The 17,282-nt window shown below is 42.2% G+C and overlaps 2 protein-coding genes across 3 annotated transcripts in view; both read right to left on the bottom strand.

Annotated features, from left to right (window-relative positions):
- Positions 1-733: 733 nt before the first annotated feature.
- On the bottom strand, positions 734-3,042 carry LOC146386549 (general transcription factor II-I repeat domain-containing protein 2A-like). Its single transcript, XM_084927274.1, has 2 exons — positions 2,153-3,042; positions 734-854 (listed from the first exon to the last, which is right to left on the bottom strand). Exons 1-2 carry the CDS (start codon positions 3,040-3,042, stop codon positions 734-736), a joined length of 1,011 nt encoding a protein of 336 aa, XP_084783400.1.
- A 5,808-nt stretch (positions 3,043-8,850) lies between these two features.
- Positions 8,851-17,282, bottom strand: part of cdh4 (cadherin 4, type 1, R-cadherin (retinal)) — a 222,516-nt gene continuing 214,084 nt past the window's right edge. For both annotated transcript variants that reach the window (XM_084927687.1, XM_084927688.1), the window contains exons 14-17: positions 16,506-16,739; positions 16,248-16,387; positions 13,081-13,245; positions 8,851-12,581 (exon numbers count right to left, since the gene is read on the bottom strand). In XM_084927687.1, coding sequence (XP_084783813.1) covers positions 12,375-12,581; positions 13,081-13,245; positions 16,248-16,387; positions 16,506-16,739 — 746 coding nt within the window. In that variant the 3' untranslated portion in view covers positions 8,851-12,374. The remainder of the gene's footprint in view (positions 12,582-13,080; positions 13,246-16,247; positions 16,388-16,505; positions 16,740-17,282) is intronic.

Raw genomic sequence — 17,282 nt, 5'->3', positions numbered from 1 at the left:
AAAAATGAAATCATGCACGCAGTCTGCTACCAGTCTGTCCGCTTCTTTGTGGAGCTGTCTTGTTCGAGTCCGTCTCCATTATCAGCCCACACAGTGCACTGGCAACAGCTGCCACATCAGCTGCTACATTCACTATAAACCATAGGCTGGAAGTAATTAGGCCATTCTGCCACTGGGACAGTAGCCTGATGTTACATTGATTAGGAGCAGCTTTCGTATCTGCGCCGACCAAACGGGAACAATAATATTTGGATCCATCAGTGGTTATGAACCATAGTTTCATTTTTTTTCTAATGAAAGTTGATCTGGAAGCCACTAGATGGCAATAGCTCATTTCTTCTCATTGCTAGGCTCTGTGTTCCTCTTAATACTTAAAATCCTGGTTACATTTGGGTGAGTTTAGAGTTCATGTGTTCATATGTTTACACCCGCAATACAGACCTCCAGTTCAGACTGCCGTTCACTTGGTGTTTTGCATAACATTTGGCATCAGAAGGAGATGCAGTCTGCTGTTAATAATATAAAAGCATGGCGCTGCTGCGAGAAAGCACAGACGTGAAAAAAAAAAAAAGCAGGCTTTTGGCCACAAGTACAGAACCAGTGTGGCGTGACAGTCCCTCTGTCTGGTGGCGGTGGTGATTCAGGTAAGGCCTTGCCCCTTGTGCCTCAGCCCAATCCAATATTTTTCCTTGTAATCCCCCTTCCACTCCTCAACACTGCTGCTCTTTCAGAGTTAAGTCCACATAAGCTCCCACTTGAGTGCCAGAGGCAGAGCAACAACAGTGATGGCGCGGTTGCCTAGCGACGTCTCAGTCGCTGCACCTGAGGGTGTTGGGTAAACACCCTGAACCTGCCTGAGGGAAGAGCAGAGAAGTGACATCACTGTTTCCTTCCATGACATTTATTAAAGGGGGCTGTTATTAATTTCTTACATTGACTCTTGTCATCCTTCTTTCACCCCAGGGTGAGATTACATAATAAATTGAAAACAAGTTTTGCGCGCGTGCACGAATGCTCTTGAATGCTTCACTGTTATGTAGCTGTGGGTAGTTTTGTCAGATTCCAAGATAGGATTTGACTGATCTCATAGTGCCTCTCAGCTGGGTGTTCCTCTTGCACTTTTATGATAAGCCTCCTGTCTAAAAAGTCTGCGCTTGTTTACGCTTGTAGAGGGGCTCAGTTTTAACGATGGTTAGAGGCTGATAAAAGGTCCCCTAGCCCCCATTACTTACAAGAATTTGAAGCCTATGAAATTCTTTATTAAGGTAAGACCCCTATAGCCACATGAATAAGAAGGATGTGAAATTTCTAACTTTGACGTTACTTTGCAGCCAAATGAATTCAAAGTCCCATTCATAATCCGACTGTATTCATGCTGTGAGACAAATGCAATAGTAAAAGTCAGTTAATCAATTTTTTCCTTTTCAACGCCTCCTTGCATAATGTTGATTAAGCTTTGAGCTTATGAATAAAACTCCCTCCCAGGAGGGACATAAAAATGTGATTTGAATGAACTGATGTGGCACAGTGTGATGCAGTCGCCGCACTTAATCATCCATTAGGATGCACAAACCCACTAGCCCAGGGGTGGCCAACCAGTCAGAGACCAAGAGCCACTTTTTTTTTTACTGTGTTACTGCAAAGAGCCACATCATACGCATGGGCACACATGAACATCACCCATCCTTTCCTCCCTCTCTCTCTCTCACACACACACACACACACACACACACACACACACACACACACACACACACACAAAAAAAATACACACATCTCTGCTCAGCCAGATTTATTGTAAATGTCACACACCAACATGATAATGACAGAAATGGACTCCTACAGTACTAAAACCACAGGCCAGTCATTTTCAACAATGAACATTGTGTGCACTGTCTCACACACACAAACTCTCAGTTCAACCAAGTCCACAAACAAAAATATAATAATCTACAATAGCATTTACTTTTACAATGCATGTTGTTTAGTGGGACTTCTGGCATTCCTTGCCTTGAACAATCCTCTTTAAATCTGGCTTGTATTCCGTTGAAGCAATTCTTTCACATGAGTGTCAGTCAGAACAGATCGATGCTTTGATTTCACATGTTTTAGGGTAGAAAACACAGACTCGCAGACGTATGTTGACCCAAACATTGACAGTATCTTAAGCGCAGCCCGTTTGACATTGGGGTATTTTTCCATTGGCACACTTTTCCAGAACTCAATGGTCCCTTCCCTTAAAGCAGGTTTCAATTGGTCCTCTTCACAAAGATCGATCATCTCCAACTCAGCCGCAGCTTCATCTGTGACTAGCGGGACTTTCAAACAGCCGGTCTCTGCATTAAATGGGTCGACGAGGAAAGTAATCTGTGGCCTTTTCAATTGTAGATCATGGAACCGGGTCACGAAGCTTTCATGCAAGTTTTCAATCAGTGTTGCATATCTGGCTCTTTGCCTACTCAGGGCAGCGCTGGCGACTTGCCCGCTGGCTTTTAGCAGAGTGGGAAAATGCGTTAAATATCCCTTTTGAATATGTGTCTTGAACAGCTTCAGTTTGTTGACAAACGCAAACACACTTTGCACCAGGTCAGGCAGCATTTTTAACTTACCCTGCAGGGTCAGGTTCAGTCTGTCCAAGTGACACAGCATGTCGACCAAAAAGGCCAGATCCATAATCCACTTGAGGTCCGAGAGCTCGGGATAGTCCTTGTCCTTCTTTTCCATAAACAGTTTCACGGCATCCAAAAGCTCAAAGAAGCGAGAGAGGACCTGGCCTTTTGACAGCCACCTCACAGTGCAGTGCAGCGGCAGGTCACCTGGAAGCCCTTGGTCCAGCTCAGCGATGAGATTCTTGAATTGCCTGTGGTTAAGCGCATGTGTGCGGATATAGTTGACGATTTCCATCACAGGCTTCATGACGTTATCTAAATTCAATGATTTAGACACGAGTTGCTCCATGTGGATGATGCAGTGGAAATTCCAAAAGTCAGGAATAGTTTGGTCAGCTTTGCACAGCCCCACAAGCCCGTTCACAGATCCCATCATGGCTGGTGCTCCATCCGTGGCTATTGCAGTTAATTTCGTTATGGGCAGATTTGCTTTTTCTAATGCAGCCATCATGGTTTCTTTCACATCTATGCCACGGGTTCTGTCTTTTAATGGCACAATATCCAGGAGTTCTTCTTTGATCACACAATCGTTTGACACAGACCGTGCAAATATTGCCAACTGAGGCTTGTCTTGTATATCACAACTCTCATCCAATGCGACACTAAAATACTCACATGCTTGAAGGTCAGAGTGCAACTGTGATTCAATAGCCGTGTTAATGTCCGATATTCTGTGTTCAACAGTGTGGCGGGACAGTTGGACGTCTGATACCATGCGTTTTAATTTGTCGTTTTCAGGAGACAAGATTTCAACAACGTCACTGAGGCATTTTTTAACGAACTCCCCTTCATTGTATGGTTTTTTAGCCCGTGCAATGTTCCAAGCCAGCTGATAGGATGCGAGCGTTATGGTCTCTGACCGCTTCGTAAATTTTTGGAAAAACTGTATCTGCTTTTCTGCCTGACTTTTCAAAGTGGCCAACTCGTGCTTGCGAAGTTCAGTCCCTTTTGGAAATTCCTGGTCGATGTTAGCATGGAGTGAGCTGAAGTGGCGCTGAAGATTTGAAGCTTTGAAATGCGCTAATGACGTCTGACATATAAGGCAGAATGGCTTGCCATTGCGTTCAACAAAAAAATATAAACTCTCCCACTCTGTTAAAAACGTCCTGTGTTCATCTTCATATTTTCTTTTTGCTGTGCATTTTTTTCCTGCCATTTTAAGGGCGAACTTGCTCCTACTGGGAAACTTTGCGGTATTTTCATCTCACACACATGCGCATTTGACGAAAATGCCGTATTGAACTCAAGCGAAGCGAACGCGCACATTTTAAAACAACAACATAAAAAAAACACAAACACAAACTTTGATATAAACGTAAGAGCCGCATGAAACCAGGCAAAGAGCCGCATGCGGCTCGAGAGCCGCGGGTTGGCCACCCCTGCACTAGCCCATAACTACTTTTATTCTCAAATGAAAGACTTTTTTTTTTTTGCCCTCCCTTGAGGAAAGAAACTTTCCAATGTAACATGCAGCAACAGTTCATTAGTTTACATTTCCTCACATCACCAGTTCATGTGTGTTTGTGCCCTTGGCCCACCCAAGCTAATGCTGGCTTTAAGACTCTTTTGTTATGGGGGTCATGCGGGGCAGCCTGCTTTGGCCCGGAGATACTATAATAAGGCCAGTGTTTATGAGCGCTGCTGAAATGGGTTTGTAGGCGAGGCTGAACCTGTGCGGTATTGACGCAGGGGTTAATAGCCTGTTGGCCTCTTTAATGGAGCTGGATCAGGCCAGGCAGCAGGCACTGTCAACCCACAGAGGAAGAGCCTCTCTGTTTACAAAGTCATCTCTAATTTGAAGAGAAATAGTCACCAAGGGGTGTACATACGTTGGTGACTTGCATCTAAAGATGCACTTATGTGCCTTGTTGTAATACAACATTTTGCCAGGAAATTTTTGTTCCTGACCTGACAGTCATTCGTTTGTTTCTTTGACACTACCACCCACTGCTAGTATCACTCCCCAACAGCAGCAATCTCCCCCAGTAGGGTGATGTACGGCACTACACCACAAAACCTGTGCACTAATAGCTCAGGGAACATCTCCAACTGAGATACTGACCCAGCCTCCAACCTCCCTGATGCCCCTCTGATGGAGCAGCTGCTGGATAGGCCTGAACCACCTGCTGCTGACACCTACTTATTTGCATTAGATATAAAGTAATAAGAGGCTGATGTGACAATCATTAGTTTGGCTGTATATTCAACTTTGCGGATTAATATCTTAATGGCAACCCCCCCCCCAAAAAACAAACAAACAAACAAACAAACAAACAAACAAACAGACAAAAAAAACAAACATTGTTGAGATATTAAATTCTAAATCATGATGGGAAGCAGTGGATTAGTGGACATTAATAGGAGGCTCTGCAAATATAAAACAGAAATCCAATATTAAAATATATATAAATGACCACCAGTCAATTATAGGCACAAGCACTCACCTTTAAGCCCCGTTAAAGATTCAGAGACATGACTGGATTGTACAGAGGTTTTTTTCTTTGGGTAGTCTTCACCATGAAACATGCACAAATGATGCCCTTTACATAGTGTAAGTAGTCTACACATAAGACCTGAAGTGGTAGTAAAATTAATGTTATTGTTGTATCTACAAGATAAACTATGTTCCACATGTATTGTGATCAATTATTTATTCACACTAATGATGGTGCTATACATGCATTATTCATTGTAAGCTCTGGTGTTCCTCAAGTGATGCTGACAGGGGGAAATGGAGGGGCAGATGGGAATGTAAGCTTGATTGTACCCTGAAGGACACCAGAGACTGACTTGGCTGCAAAGGAATCGTCCCGTACCATTTAGAGATGTAGCCAGAGTCCCGGGGAAGGCACTTAACCTGTGGCTGAGGTGAAGAATTACATCCACTTGATTGGAACAGCTGTTCGGCTTGAGGATGCAGCTCGGATTTCCCACTGCACTCTAGCATGTAATCACACAGAGACGCTGGCCTGTGCAGAGCTGCTGAGCATCAGTAGCAGCACAAGTTCCATGTTCTTTTACAGCTGTTAGCAACAAACAACCCAAACAGTATCCCATGATTCATTCAAGAGATTATATTATATTATACTGTTCGTGCTTATCATTGGGAGTGTGTTCGGACAGTAATTTCAACTTTTACAAATGTTAGAAAATGTTTTTATTCAGCTCCAAACACCTTGGGTTCTCAAAATGCATTTCAGTCCTAAGTCATGTGTATAGGAATTTCTTTTACTTATGTATTAATCACATTATTTTATTGTATAATGCCTTGGTGCCACTGGATTTTAACAAGTCTCACACTCATACATTAAGACAAATGGTGGGGGTGTAGTAAGGAAGTTGGGGGAAGCAGACAACTCCACAGGAAGAAACTTTTGTCTCTTTGAGGACTCTGGGAGGTAGCAAGGGAGTGTGAACCTTAAGGTGTGAAACAGCTGTGCACTGCCTTTTGTTCCTGGAGAAGGTATTTAACTGAGAGCCATGCTAGGCTCAGTGAGACTCTGCTGCCCGTCTGCCCCGCGGTCATGAAGGCTCTCCACAAGCTTGGTTTTCTGTTCTTTGTTTTTTGATTAAAGAATGTTAGCTACCGCTCACCGCTCGTCTGCAGGCTTTATTTAAATGGAAAACTTCCACAACACATGTTATATTCCTTCCACCAAGCATCACCTAGTTAGGTGTAATACAGACTTTCTGTTAAATAATTTAAGTCTCAAGCCCAAACCACGTTAACTTTGTAAGTCCCTTCAGAGCCACAGAAGTCATTCATCGGTTGTTTTGTTTTTCCTGCTGATTAGGAGCCTACTCACTGTGACAACTAAGCAGAGCTTTGTGTGTAAATATTTAAGTACATCCGAGAATCTTACTGCAGTACAAGTGTGTTGCTGCAAAGTTTATCCAAGGATCCCAAGTATAAGTCGTATTCTTTCTGCACTGGAATCACAGCAACTGAACCTTTTTGTTGCTGTGAGGTCATTTTGTTAACCCTCTCCGGCTCAAATTAAGTTTTTGTTGCTAATGCACAAAAGAATACCTGCAGTGGTACTTCTAAGTAAAAAAAACTCATAAAATATGTATGTGGGGTAATCAGGTTGTTAGCTTTTAACTTTTGCAAATCTGCAACGCCTGCCTTGAGAGGGTTAAAAAACAATCCCCAAGTACGAGCCCAACACAACCGGAAGTCTGCATCCATGACTGGTTCTGTAATGCTAGGCCGGCGTGTTAGCACTCAGAAACCTGTGGTGGAGAAACTATTCACACCCTTTACTTAATTAATTAATTAGCTCTATCATCAGCAAAGTCCTTCAACGAAAATATACATGAATTAAAAGCAAAAGTGCTGAATGCAGAACAAAGTGTCCTGTGACTGTTTTATTGTTGTTTAATTATTGTTAATCATGCATTAATGAAAAATGCTGTTGCTGTTTGAGGAGGAGCTCATTTGGAACTATTTGGTAACCAAGTGCAACTAATGGTTAGTTTCACTGTGGATTAAATGACTGTTTAGCTTGTAAAATCAAATTCTGAGATTCATGAGTCTGAAGTGTTCCAAACACTTATCAAAAATAATAACAAATCCACTGTCAGTTGACTAATTGAATAACTGACTTAATTCAAGAACAGTGGCTACTTCATCAGCTACATGTTTGCTAATGAAAATGAGCCAATCACATGGCAGCTCAGTGCATTTGCACATGTAGATATGGCCATGGTGACCTGATGGAGGTCAAACCCAGCATCAGAATGGGGAAGAAATGGGATTTAAGTGACAATCAAGAGCATCTCTGAAAAGCACCACACCAGCACTTGAAGCTGATTAGATTAGATTAGATGAAACTTTATTAACTTTATTAATCCCTCGGGTGGGTTCCTCCGGGAAATTCAGTATGGGTCTGCTGTAGCAGAAGGCCACACTTTTGAAAGCAAAAGGGGTCCAGCCCTGTGTTAGTAAGGTGTAACTAATGAAGTGGCCATTGAATGTATATTTTGTGTACATAAATCCCACTTTACAAAGTACCTACTAATAAATATATTAAACTGGATGTACTTTTAGATGTATTCAGAGTGCTTAATACATCTAAAAGGGAGGTATTGTACTTCCAGTTTACTATTTTCATTACTAGGTACTTTATAAATTTTGATTTCTGTACAAAATAATAGAATAGAATAATCATTTTATAGTATTTGTCATAATGAATGATACTACATTAAAAGGATCACCAGTCTGATTACAGTTAATCTTTTGGGTACATGAATATCTACCAAAATGACTCACAATACAAATACTATTTGTCACATTTGACATTTCATTCAAATCCAAAGCGGCCAGCTTCATGGTGAACACCAGTGTTAGCAGGATTCATCTTTCAAGCACCTGTTTGTCCCCCCAGGGCCCGGACTACTTGTATACAACATGCCTTTATTTCTCAGAGGTACTTTTAATATTTGGATAAATTGAAGTGCCTGCTGTGAAGATTATTGTACCACAGTCTTTCAAATGAGCATTTATGAGTTTTGAGGGTTATCATAATTCATCACAACGCACCCTCTTAGTTCATTCTGCTTAAATAGCCCATGGATAAGAAGTAAAATGCTAATGAGTAACTAGTTGTCGTATAAATGTGATGAAGCGCGGTATATACCTCTAAAATGTGGGCTTATAAAGGGAGTCAGTGCACATAGTTACTCTGTAGCACTCTAAGATATATTTTAACATTAAAATGTTTCTTTTATTTATAAGACATGCTGAGAAATACTGTTTTCAAATGCTGTTTCAAAGTGCACAGTTTGAAGCCTGATTGCTGAGGGAACCATGTCTTGGTAATTGTACAGCGTCTACACTGGATCAGTCATCCGTATCCTACGTGGCTGGTTGTAGGTATTTTCTCCCCCACTTAAGCAGAAACATCAAATTTATTCTGCTGCTTTGATCTCATTTTAGACAGAGTCCTGAAATAGCAGCAGGCTCAGAGTGGTGTCAGCAGAAGCACAGCCAACAGAGCCTGCCCGTCCTGCGTGGTACTTCTGCTGAATAACAACATTAACACTTAACTGTGAACAGTTGATCACGCAGCCGGCAACAGAACCAACATCCGGTCATGTTTTTAAGATTGGACTGTTCTCAGCACCTGCCCAAGAGACTCACTAGCTGTATGGAGAGGAAATGAAAAGAGCCAGGCTTGGACATGTTTGAAGAAGAGAACTTTATTTACAACACACAAGGCACCGGCAGCAAGCCAGCAGCAAAGCTCTCAGTCTATATATGCCATTTATCAAGGGGGTGGGGGTGATAAACGGGAGTTTGCCTTCTTCTTTCACGCTGCACTTTGGCCACAAGCAAACCTAGTGAACTTCTTCTAAGCCCATCAAAAATCTCTCCCCTGAAGTTAATCATCCTTTCTGCCGCCCGGCTAGGACCAACAGGACTGTTTAACAATTTGATTATTATGTCAGGGCAGCAGAGCCCACTGTTGATGGCTCTCTTATGCACACAGGTCCACAACCCTGCTGGGTTCATAGAGAATTTCATTATTGTACTACAGAAAAAGGTTAACTTAGTTTTATGTTCTCATTACTGGGATACTCAGGGAATCAAAGCACCTCTCATTAACTAGTTCAGCGTGTTCCATCAGCTCTGCTCACCTCTACCTGTCTTCTTCACCTCCTCATTGCCCAGCCCTCTAATTTCTGGCCACAGCGGGCCATGAAGAATCACTCTTTTTAACACCATCATATTTAATCTTTTTTTCCTAACAATTTTCTTAATGTTATGCATTGTTCTTACTTGAATCTCACTTCCTCTGCTGACCTTCTCCTCCATCCTACTAATCACCTCTCAACACGGCCTACCTGCATCTTGCCACCACCTCATTTTTCTCGCTCTCTCTTTTTGCCTGGCTCTCTGAGTTCTCTCTGGGTGTCTCATTAAAGGCGCTCTATCTAATGAGATTACGCCGTGGGGATTAATGGTGTGGCTAATTGATAGACACACAGCCAGAGAGGATTAAATCCCTTTAAGTCCCCAGTGGGCTTTTTGGCGCTTCAGCTGACTAATTGAAATCACAGGAATGGACACAAATATACTTCCTGACCCCACACACTGCTCTAACAATCCTTCCTCTATGATGCAATAACATGTATAGTGGGTATGTTTCTTTTCTTTTTTTTATTAGAAAATGAAGCCATATCCAAACAATAAGGTCAAAGATTAACTGCATAATCCCCCGGGGAGGCTGGTTTCATGACGCTAACACTTAAAAATACATTATTCCACAGTGAAAAATGAAGTAGGTGTAACAATTCCGAGCGCAGATACAAACCAGTCGATTCAAATGCAAATCAAGGTGGAAAAGCAGTGAACTTAAAGCTAGAAAAGTCATTTCATATTTTAAATCATAGTAAAAAAAGACAATCCTGATGAAAAACCAATGTGTGCTGCTTTCAGCGCAACATCAACATCAGCGGTCAGTAGGCATGGGTGCACTGGTGGCACTGGTGCATTGCTTCTGCCACAGTGCTGTTTTTGGTACTGTCATAGGGTCTTATGGCAGAAATCTAAAAATCCAGTATTCACAAAGCACTTTAGAAATAAAGTCGTACCAATACTGGCTTGAAAGGAGAACTATCATGTTCATTTACAGCTGCATGTCTTTATTCTTGGAGTCTAATAAAGTAGGTGAGAGTGGTGCAGCCGCTAAAACCATTTTAGCTCTTCTCTAAGGGAACGCACAACTTTCTTCTGATTGGCTGCCACTGAAATTTAAATATCCTGGTAACGACAGATGGCTGCCCCTCTCTGAGCCTGGGTCTGCCAGAGATACTTCCTGGTAAAAGGGAGTTTTTTTATTCCCACTGTTGACACCTGTCCTAAATAAGATGCCTTATTTACCTCCAAAAAATGATGGCACGCTTTCAAAACATGTGTTGTTTATTTTCTGAAGCGCACATTCAGTATCTAGATGAATGAATAAAAGAATTGCAGCACACTGATTAATTGAACAACTATCAGCAGGCGTGGCTAATGAACGTTCCAGTGTCCCAAGGCCAGAAGCCAACAAAAGGAACACGTCTGTGACACAATACAGACTGAAACGGAAAGAGCATGTCTTCATACACTAGAAAGAAAAAGAAAAAAGTATAGATCAAAGTATTTTATGGAATAAAAAAAGAACACCAAAAAAAAAAAAAAAGTCTAAGCAGGCATCTTAAAAAAACAATTATATGCTTCAACAGAAGACCAAAAAATAAAACATAAATACCCACATATTAAAAACGAATGGGCCAAAAAATCCCTTAAGCTCACTGTAGAGCCACAGAGAGAGAGAGAGAGCAGCAACTTTTATGTCAATACTTCAAAAATATGTATCTTACAGTATTTTTATTTTCTCAGTGTCTTTTTACAGAGTATATTCATATAGCTTCTGCAGACTATTTTCACATTCTCACCACAGAGTAACAAGTGCTTGGAGTAAAACATTTGGAGAAAAAAAAATCATGCACCTTTTAATACATTTGTTGGGCTATAAAAAACGGGAATGTTCAAGGCGACCCCCCCCCCCAAAACAAACAAACAAACAAAACCCCCCCAAAACAAACCAACAATCTTCCTCAGACACCTTTGTTCCAAGTCATTTCAAGTTTCTTGTTCTTACACTGATTAATCAGATCATGCCTACGTAAGCTTTACACTGTGGAGAAAGCAACACAAAACCATACAGGGCAGGCAAGTGTCTCAACATATAGGCTCTGAAACTTGTGTGTCCACAGAGGAAAGGCAGGCATTCTCCACTAAATTAGAAACCCCCCCACATGTATAAAAATGGTCTCACACAAAGTCAGCGTCAGGCGCTGCAGCTGTGTTGACAACTTGTGAAAGTTGGACTTCAGCGGAGACCTTTGGAGAAGAGGGTGCTCTTCCCTCTAGCGACTCTTAGTGGGTTCCTTCAGGCCATAATTTGTTGGGTTACGATATCCGATGGTATGCCCTGGCTGTGTCCTTCCCTCCTGGGACTGGCGGCTGGGGTTGTTTCATGTGCACCACTGTGAAAAAGGAGAGGAGATTGACAGGCAGGGCCGGTTTGAGGAGCGCAGGTTTGGGGTGGGGTTGGGGGGTGGTCGACGGGAAATGGGGGAAGTGTCTCCACTGTACTGCACAAACGGCAACCGATCCTGAGATAGCAGGAGTCTGATACAAAAAACACACCACAAAAGGCACTTTATAAAATGACAGTGCTTCTGTTCTAAGGAAATTCAAGTTGACAGAGTTAAAGAGAGAGTCAGAGAGCGTCTTCCCCAAAAACATACTCTTCAGCGTGAAACTAAAGCGAGAGACATTGTTTCTTTTTAACAATGAATCCAAGCACAAATTCACTGCTCCTGTCTCTCATGACCGCCTTGGGACATCCGGATCCAGCGCAGTGAGAGATAAACAAAAGAAAATTAAAATGAAAAACGAAACATCACACTACAAATTTGCCACAACAAAAAAAAAATTTTTATATATAAAGCCAGAATACAGTTGCGTTGCAGCGGAATTCATGTTTGCGGGCCTGGTTGCTGTGAGCAAACGGATGCAGCCCATGTATGGGTCCATTCCTCACACGGAGCCTGCGTCGTGTAGGTGGCCACTCCTTGCTGTTTACAGCAACGTCCATCCAGCCGGTACCGCCTCTCCCATCTGCAACCCCACCCAGCCCCGCGACGCCGCTCTCAGTCATCGTCCCCTCCTCCGTAGAGGTCAGCTAGCTTCTTAAAGCGGGGGCCCCAGTCGTTGAGGTAGTCGTAGTCCTGGTCCCCTGAGCTGGTGGAGTTGAGCGAGCTGACAGAACCAGCGGTGGAACCACTGCCCTCGTAGTCAAACACCAGCAGGGAGTCGTAGGGAGGAGCGGTGGGGTCGTTGTCTGCTGCCCTCAGACCCTGGAGGCACAAAGACAAGAAAGGCTGAACTCCCACTCTGAGCACCTCCTCTTTATCTGCTCAATTAGTAAAACTGGGCTTAGGCCAATAACTGCTGCTCATCAGAAATATAATGGAGGAGCTCGTTTTTCACATAGCAGCAGGTTAAGTGTGCTAGACTGTAAAAGGTGCAATAAAATGAAAAATAAAATCTCATCTGGCTCATTTGCCCATGAACACTTTAATGTTGCATCACAGCCTGAATGCTATACACAGAGAACAAGCACGTTCAGCGGTGCCCCTGACGATGCCAGTACAATCAAGTACACATGTAAACCAATAATATGTAATGAACTATTGTTGGCCATTAAAAAGATTATGTTTCAAACTTCAAAACCACTGATGTGTAAACCTTTTTATAACACATCAACGAGGCATTGTTAATTCCAAAATAAACACAGGCGGCTATGAGAACACGACACCAGAGCTTCAGAAAAAAGGTTTTTAAACTTGGACATACATCATTTATGAAGTCGCCTATGTCTCCAGGGTGGGGCAAACTGGGTCTGACAGGGTACTGCGACTCAGCAATCACAGGCCTCTCATCCACCCTGCGCACCCCTGTCGGCTTGTTGATGATGTGGTCCAGAGACTCCGGCTGCTGCAGCTGGCTCAAGTCGTAGTCCTGCATAAAATCCACGGGGGAAAACGGGTGAGGATTAGAATAATCATCATAATAACCTGCTTTCTAACTGCAAGCTCATGTAATACTGCACATTTTTTATTGGGAACAGGCTCATTGTACAACTTGGAATGTAGTTGTTGGGCAGGTCTCTTTGCCAAGACTTTGATGTACACTCATTTTACATCAGTGAGAGCTGATCCGCTGTGAAACTGTGCTACTGGGCTTTCTAATGTTTAAGCTCTTTTCTAAACCTGCAGCTCGGCAGACTCAAGCTGTGCAAATCCAGACTCCAAAGTAATTCTGTACTTTTACTGCATATTGAATGTCATACTGTACTGTTTTAAGAGCCAGTACATGCTTCACACTGATCAGAAATGATGCAGTATGGCGTCAGACGCCCATCAGAGAGTCACTTTTGAATGTGAGCATTTTTCCCGGAGCTGTTTCTGGTTTCTTTTTTTGGATCCAGCTGTGAACTTCCATTGTCAACGAGAACAGCAGAACAGCACACACAGATTCTGTCCAAAATCTGCTTAAATGGAACAAGTAGCATTAACGCTAGAAACTATTCATAGACGTAGCCCCCTAGAGCTATTCATGACGATATACTGTATACTGCTTTATGTGCTACTATCACATTTCTCTGTTAAAGCGTGTTCCCCAGTGTGTCGTCCGCTCCCTCATCATGTAGGTAATAATGTAGGTAATATCTGTTCCTTTGGCTTCATGAGAAACACAATAACTCCCTTTGCTGAATTCATGTGCTTAGTAATCTGAGCACACTGTAAACTTGTAGTTTCAGTTTATACTTATTGCTCATTTCATTGATGATGAACTGGAAAACTAAATGACACACAGCCGATGAATGGCCTTTGATTATTACAAATACATTTACAGCTCTGACATTTTCAAGTCTTTTGTTAAGAAATAAATAATTCAGAGCTATAAATATGAATGTGACTGGCTGATAAGCTCCCGGTGTTGCCTTCAGAAGTCTCACACAGGTGTGGGACAAGATAGCTGAGCTTAGTAAAAAAGCATGTTAAAAAAAGGCATACTTCATAATATATTTATGAATTAATCAAAGGCTTCATTGTCGAAAGATTTTTTTAATTAAAAAATGAAAAATCTGATCTGAGATAATGGTGTGGAGTTGGTGTTTATGGGCAAAAAGAAAAGAGTGTCAAGAGTGGAAGGACAGACTGAAAGCGTGACTCACATTTGGAAAAGTGTATTTATTCTCCATAAAGTTTATCCTCTTATCCTCTAATTTTACAGTTGTGAGAGCTAATCTTCTGCGGCCTCTGACTTTATTGATTTTTCTTTTAGATTCATGAATGGCCCACTTGAAGACCTTAAAAAAGCAAAGAAGTCTTGCTTTCAGTTTTTGTCAGGAAATGCTAAAGTTGTGCTAAAAAAAAAGCTCATCAATAATATTTTTATTTTTCCTCAGGACATGTTAGTCAGTGGCTTTTGCATGTTACAATCTACTGGATGCTGTCAGAGGCTGAATTACTAATAAGGTTACATCATGTGCTAAAGATCTCAATGAACTCGAGCACGGTACAACAAGTCGATTTGTAAAACTTCTTCCCTCGCAGATATTTCATCATTAACTGTAAATAGTGTTATTGCAAAGTGGAAGTGAACCACAGCAAAGTGACAGTGACCACGTGAGTTACAGGGCAATGACATCGAATGCAGAGGTGCATAGTACTTAAAAAATGCTCTGCTGTGTCAATAACTTCCTTGTCATTATAGTCAGCTCAAAGATTGTGTGCCAGGAGCTTCATGGCAGTGTTCTGCTCTGTCGAGGGGTGGAGGGGTTGTAGGTGTGGGTGGTTGGGAAGGCGCTCTGTGTGGTTAGGCTTTCCTGTGTGTGCCCTGGCACCCTCACTGTGCCGGCTGGTGTCATTCCTGGGCTTTTGGTCTATTTGCTGTCTCCCAGCTCCTGAAGAGCTGTGGACTCCTCCTCCTGGCTGTCCGTGCTGCCTGAGTGGGACTGGGATGGGCTATCTGGCATCTGCTGGGTCTCGGTGGGGCCTCGGGCACTGGTGGAGGCATGTTCCTTCTTCCTGCATGTTTCTGGCTCGGCACACTGGTGTCCGCCACAGCTTAGTGCAGAGTTAGTATAGTTTTGTATTTTCTGATGAGTTTTTATTTCTATTTAATTTTGACTTTTTGGTTTTTTTTGGATTACTGTTGTTGCCTGTTGTTGTGTCCGTTTATTTGTCTAACCCTGCTGAAGTATTTGGTTTCTAGGTTTCATTTTGCTCTCTTTGAAGAGAGGTGAATGTTGGGTGGCGAAATAGAACAGCAACATAGAGACCCTAAACTTCTGATTGTAAATATTATTACTTATATTTTCATGAAAACCACAACTTAATTATTCTTGCAAATGTTTTACTGGAAAAAATGCCAAATGTTTGCAGGGTTTAACCTCAAGTATGAATGCTTATCTTTCTTATGCATGAATGCATGATTTCACAGAATATTTTATTGCCCAGTCATGCTGAAATAACATGAATATTCTGAATCTGTGGTAAATATTCAGCTGTGTGTTGTAATTGTGACTGCCTTTCCCTGTTTTCTGATTTGCTAGACAACGCTATTAATGATTTAATCAATAAGGCAGGACACAGGATGCACACTCAGTTGCTGTGAATCCACTGGACAATTATCTACGCTGTTCTCAAACAGATGCAACTGGACATCACACAGTCTTTGTACTGTGGAGCTGGCAGGTTAAAGACTGTTTAATGTCTGATCTGACTGCAGTGGACATCTGCACCTCCTTAGTGTAATGTCTAAGGGCTTCTGCACATGCATGAACAGGTCTATAGCTTGTTTCACTTGTTACTTGTCAATGCACTGTAGAGACCAAAGAAATTTCCCATGTGGGGAGAAATAAAGTCAGATTATATAACAATACATTTCAGAGGATTTTAAGTCAGTAAACACCATCACTAAACAAAAAGCTGAAAATTCATGTTTCACAGTACCTGGTCCTCCTCTCCTCCTCCCTCTTCATCATACTTGAGGATGTTGTCCCTGACGTCATCCTCAGGGTCAATCAGCAGGGGCTTCGCTTGCCGCTCCTTTTCCCTGCGCTTCATCCACACCACAAACAGCAGAACCATGCCTACAATAAAAAAAGATTATTTTAAAACGAAGAACAGCAACTGTTTGCCAATAATTAATGTTGATTTTTGTTAAAACCATGCAGCTCTCAAAGATCAGACAGTATTTGTTGTACTCACTGAGTAGTATGATGATGCAGATGAGTATGGCAATGATGGCCCCAGTGCCAAGGCCAGCAGCTGCCACGGCTCCCGTGGCACTACAGTCCCCGTTATCATCACACGGACACACTTTGACCCTGATTACAGAGCGGTTGGACAGTGGAGGGTTTCCCGAGTCTGACACAATTATGGGAATCTCGTACACACTTGCTTCCAGGTAGGGAATCCTAAGCCGCAGCTGAGCATAGTCACCTGCAGAGCAAGAGTTAGCATGTCAAATGTCATAACAGTATAATTAAAAATAAACAAGTATGGATTGTTTGGAAGGGCTCTTAGGAGAACATGGCAGCACAACTTAGGTTTAATAAACTGAATAAACTACAAGACTGGAGATATTTGACCATAATGCACAGTGTTTTAATTAATTCTTCGATCTTAAATATGATCAACCTATCTCTAATAATCGGCTATGTACCACAGGCCTTCAAGCTGGCTGTAGTTAAACCTTTACTCAAAAAGTCATCTCTAGACCCAGCAGTCTTAGCTAATTATAGGCCAATCTCCAACCTTCCTTTCATATCAAAAATCCTTGAAAGAGTAGTTGTCAAACAGCTAACAGATCATCTGCAGAAGAATGGCTTATTTGAAGAGTTTCAGTCAGGTTTCAGAGCTCATCACAGCACAGAAACAGCTTTAGTGAAGGTTACAAATGATCTTCTTATGGCCTCTGACAGTGGACTCATCTCTGTGCTTGTCCTGCTAGACCTTAGTGCAGCATTCGATACTGTCGACCAT

The sequence above is a fragment of the Perissodus microlepis genome, chromosome 5 (genome assembly GCF_051167445.1).
Source record: "Perissodus microlepis isolate ML-2025 ecotype Zambia chromosome 5, ASM5116744v1, whole genome shotgun sequence".
Classification (NCBI taxonomy): Eukaryota; Metazoa; Chordata; class Actinopteri; order Cichliformes; family Cichlidae; genus Perissodus; species Perissodus microlepis.
Note: the sequence above shows the minus strand (reverse complement) of the source record. Positions and strands in the feature narration are given on the sequence as shown.

What these genes read in the sequence shown, in the direction of transcription:
- LOC146386549 (XM_084927274.1), bottom strand. Translation starts at nt 3,042, where the DNA reads ATGGGATCTGTGAACGGGCTTGTGGGGCTGTGCAAAGCTGACCAAACT. An exon ending in GCGCTTAAGATACTGTCAAT is followed by an intron (nt 855 to 2,152) that starts GTTTGGGTCAAC and finishes CTCTTCCCTCAG; the next exon opens with GCAGGTTCAGGGTGTTTACC.